We start from the raw sequence: 2,770 nt of genomic DNA, 5'->3' as shown, positions 1-2,770 counted from the left end.
TTGTACGGTGTTCAGCAGCTTAGTCCCGTAGAGTATACTTTTATACAGCCGCCCAAAATGCCCAGGAAATCAGAGGACTCGATCGGACCTCAATTCACCCCTCTCCCCTATCATTTAACATTTCCACGTGTTTTGTGTTCTACAGCGTTCTTGAAGAAGATGATGGTGCTATTGTAAGCAAACAGGATGTCAATGTCACAAAGATCGTCCTTCGTAAGTAGCATCCTGTAGTGTACACTTCCTATGTATGCTTCTCTCTTTCTCTCTCTCTCTTTCTCTTTTTTTTTTGTCTTTTCTCTCCTTATTCTTTCATTCTTTCTTCTCTTCTTTGACTATGTTTTTGCCTTTATATATGTTTATACACAAATATTAACACACATATTCTCTTCGTTTTCTGTTTCACCATGCATATATCACAGTTTATAGGACGCAACGAATCTACGTAGCAGGGATGCTGAAATCGATAACCTGCTTCTCGTACAGCGACACGTATACAAAAGCTTAAGATATATTCATGCACGAGATCCGTGACTCGAGAGTGTCGTTGACGAAGGTTTCAGAAAACGATCGTCGACTTTAATCGTTTTTCTGAAGTTGTTCGTCGACTATGAGAATAAAAAATTGCTGTCGTGTCATTTCTTTCTTTTTTTTTTTTTATCGTTTTGATAAATTAATCTTTTTTGATCGATTTTAGAAGCATTGAAAAGATTGAAATCTTAAAATTCTTTGAAATTTTTTGCAATTTTTGAATTTTGAAATTATCTTTTTATTTAATCGATGATTTTTGATGATCATTATATAACTTTGAATGATCATTATAACTGGTAAGATTTTATCTATTATCATATTATAGTTTAAATAAAATATAAAAATTTAATTTTTTGCAAGTCGATTGTCATTAAAAATTGACGATTTAAATCTCAGTTTGAAAAAATTCAGAAATCAAAATTTGTTTAGATGTTACAAAAAAATAAAAAAAGTTTCGATTCATTCGAATTAGGAATCCAAAATTTCATACAAAATCGATAGTTTCAATTTTTTTTCTCAATGTTTAAAAACTTTTATTATATTACTACCTATATATAAATTACTTAAATACATAATATCTCAAATTTTTATTATAAATATAAAAATTGAAATTGAATAAAATACAGAAACTAATAATTGCAATAAATAAAAGTAATAATTGCAATAAGAATAATTGCAATAGAACTATAATTGCAATAAATAGAACTAATAAAAAATAAATAATTGCAATAAATAGAATTAATAAGAAATAAATAATTGCAATAAATAGATTTCATAATTTAGTATATGATAATAAAATATAGATATAATTAATTTCGAATTTATTATATATATTGTCACAGAATTATATTTAATATTTAAATAATTTTTTACATATTCATGTCACGGATTTCAAAAAAAAACGCAATTTAAATCATGCGTTTCTTTATAATAATATTATTACAATATATATGTATATATTAATTATCTATATTATTTCTAAAAATAAAAGTATTTATTTCCAATTTGAATTAGATGCTTTTCATTAATATTAATGAACGATGAAGTTCCCAAAGGTATATTATTTTCGCAATATATCCGAACTTTACGAATCTACAGAACTTATATCAAGCTTAATATTTTCTGGAAAATGAAACTATAAAATGCAATATAAATGTATATAGTTTAATATGACATCACGATTTGCACAACAACCCTTATGTCAATAGCCAAAAATAATAGATATTAAATTTTCTGAATTTAATAATTTTCTAATAATACAGAATATACATTCTTGACAGGAATTTTTAACAAAATTCAAAATACAATCCTTATCTTACTTCTATATACACAAATATTTTTTTTCATATACGATTTAAAAATGTTTCAAGAGGATAGGAAAATAACGGATTTTTAATTTTAATTAAAAGAGCTAATCGAAAATTGACACGAGGGTTAAACTATCGCTTGTATTATATTCAGCTTATATTCGTGTATTATAGCACCAAGTTCGATTGGCACAACAGTGGACCATAATATATATAGCTCTTCTCGTAGCAACGTGTTAATATAGTTCTTTTTTCGTTTCTAGCATTCCTTCGTAGATTATGCGATAGAGAAGAGGACTAGTGAAGCAACAACACTTCAATCATAACGTTGGTACTCGCCCATCGGCAGTCTCCATCTCAAGAAGGGACATGTTCACCCATCATACTCATCATAATTGTTTATCCCCTGTTAAAAATGTCTCGTGGCGCGTCTAAGCGCCACTTCTCACATATTTCGCGCAAAACGAAATCAAATAATTAATTTAAAAAACGTTTTGTCGCAATGTTTTGTAAAATTCTAATTTCTTCAACAGAAAAATAAATATAATTAGGAATATGATGCGAAACATTAATCAAAAGACGTATAAAGTTAATTAATTGTTTTATTCAATTAAATAAATATATATATATAATATATATAATATTGTTGTAATATATATGTATTTATAATAAAATACGATATATGATATTTTAATACATGTATGGCAAATCTAGGATACCGAGTATGAAGAAATATTATATTGATATTATTTTATTTCTTGTCGGTTGATTTAATAAATCGTGTCCTTCGTACAATCTTCAGAGAGGAATTTAAAATATTACTACTTGCCGATCTGTAACACATCTACGTCATATGTTTCGACCTGCTTCAAATGTTGGGATGATGTTATAACTAAATAATGTAAATAAAATCATAGAAACATGTTTTGTACAAA

At 26.8% G+C, this 2,770-nt stretch overlaps 1 protein-coding gene across 2 annotated transcripts in view; it reads left to right on the top strand.

The window, feature by feature from the left end:
- Nucleotides 1-2,770, top strand: part of LOC102679625 (myosin light chain alkali) — an 8,630-nt gene extending 5,860 nt beyond the window's left edge. The window contains exons 5-6 of one of the 2 annotated variants that reach the window (XM_006615752.2): nt 146-213; nt 2,099-2,770. In XM_006615752.2, coding sequence (XP_006615815.1) covers nt 146-177 — 32 coding nt within the window. In that variant the 3' untranslated portion in view covers nt 178-213; nt 2,099-2,770. The remainder of the gene's footprint in view (nt 1-145; nt 214-2,098) is intronic. The other variant, XM_006615751.2, reaches the window with a different exon arrangement.

Source organism: Apis dorsata, unplaced genomic scaffold (assembly GCF_000469605.1).
Source record: "Apis dorsata unplaced genomic scaffold, Apis dorsata 1.3 scaffold_233, whole genome shotgun sequence".
In the NCBI taxonomy this organism is placed as follows: domain Eukaryota; kingdom Metazoa; phylum Arthropoda; class Insecta; order Hymenoptera; family Apidae; genus Apis; species Apis dorsata.
The sequence above is the reverse complement of the archived record's forward strand: the minus strand, read 5'-3'. Positions and strand labels throughout refer to the sequence as shown.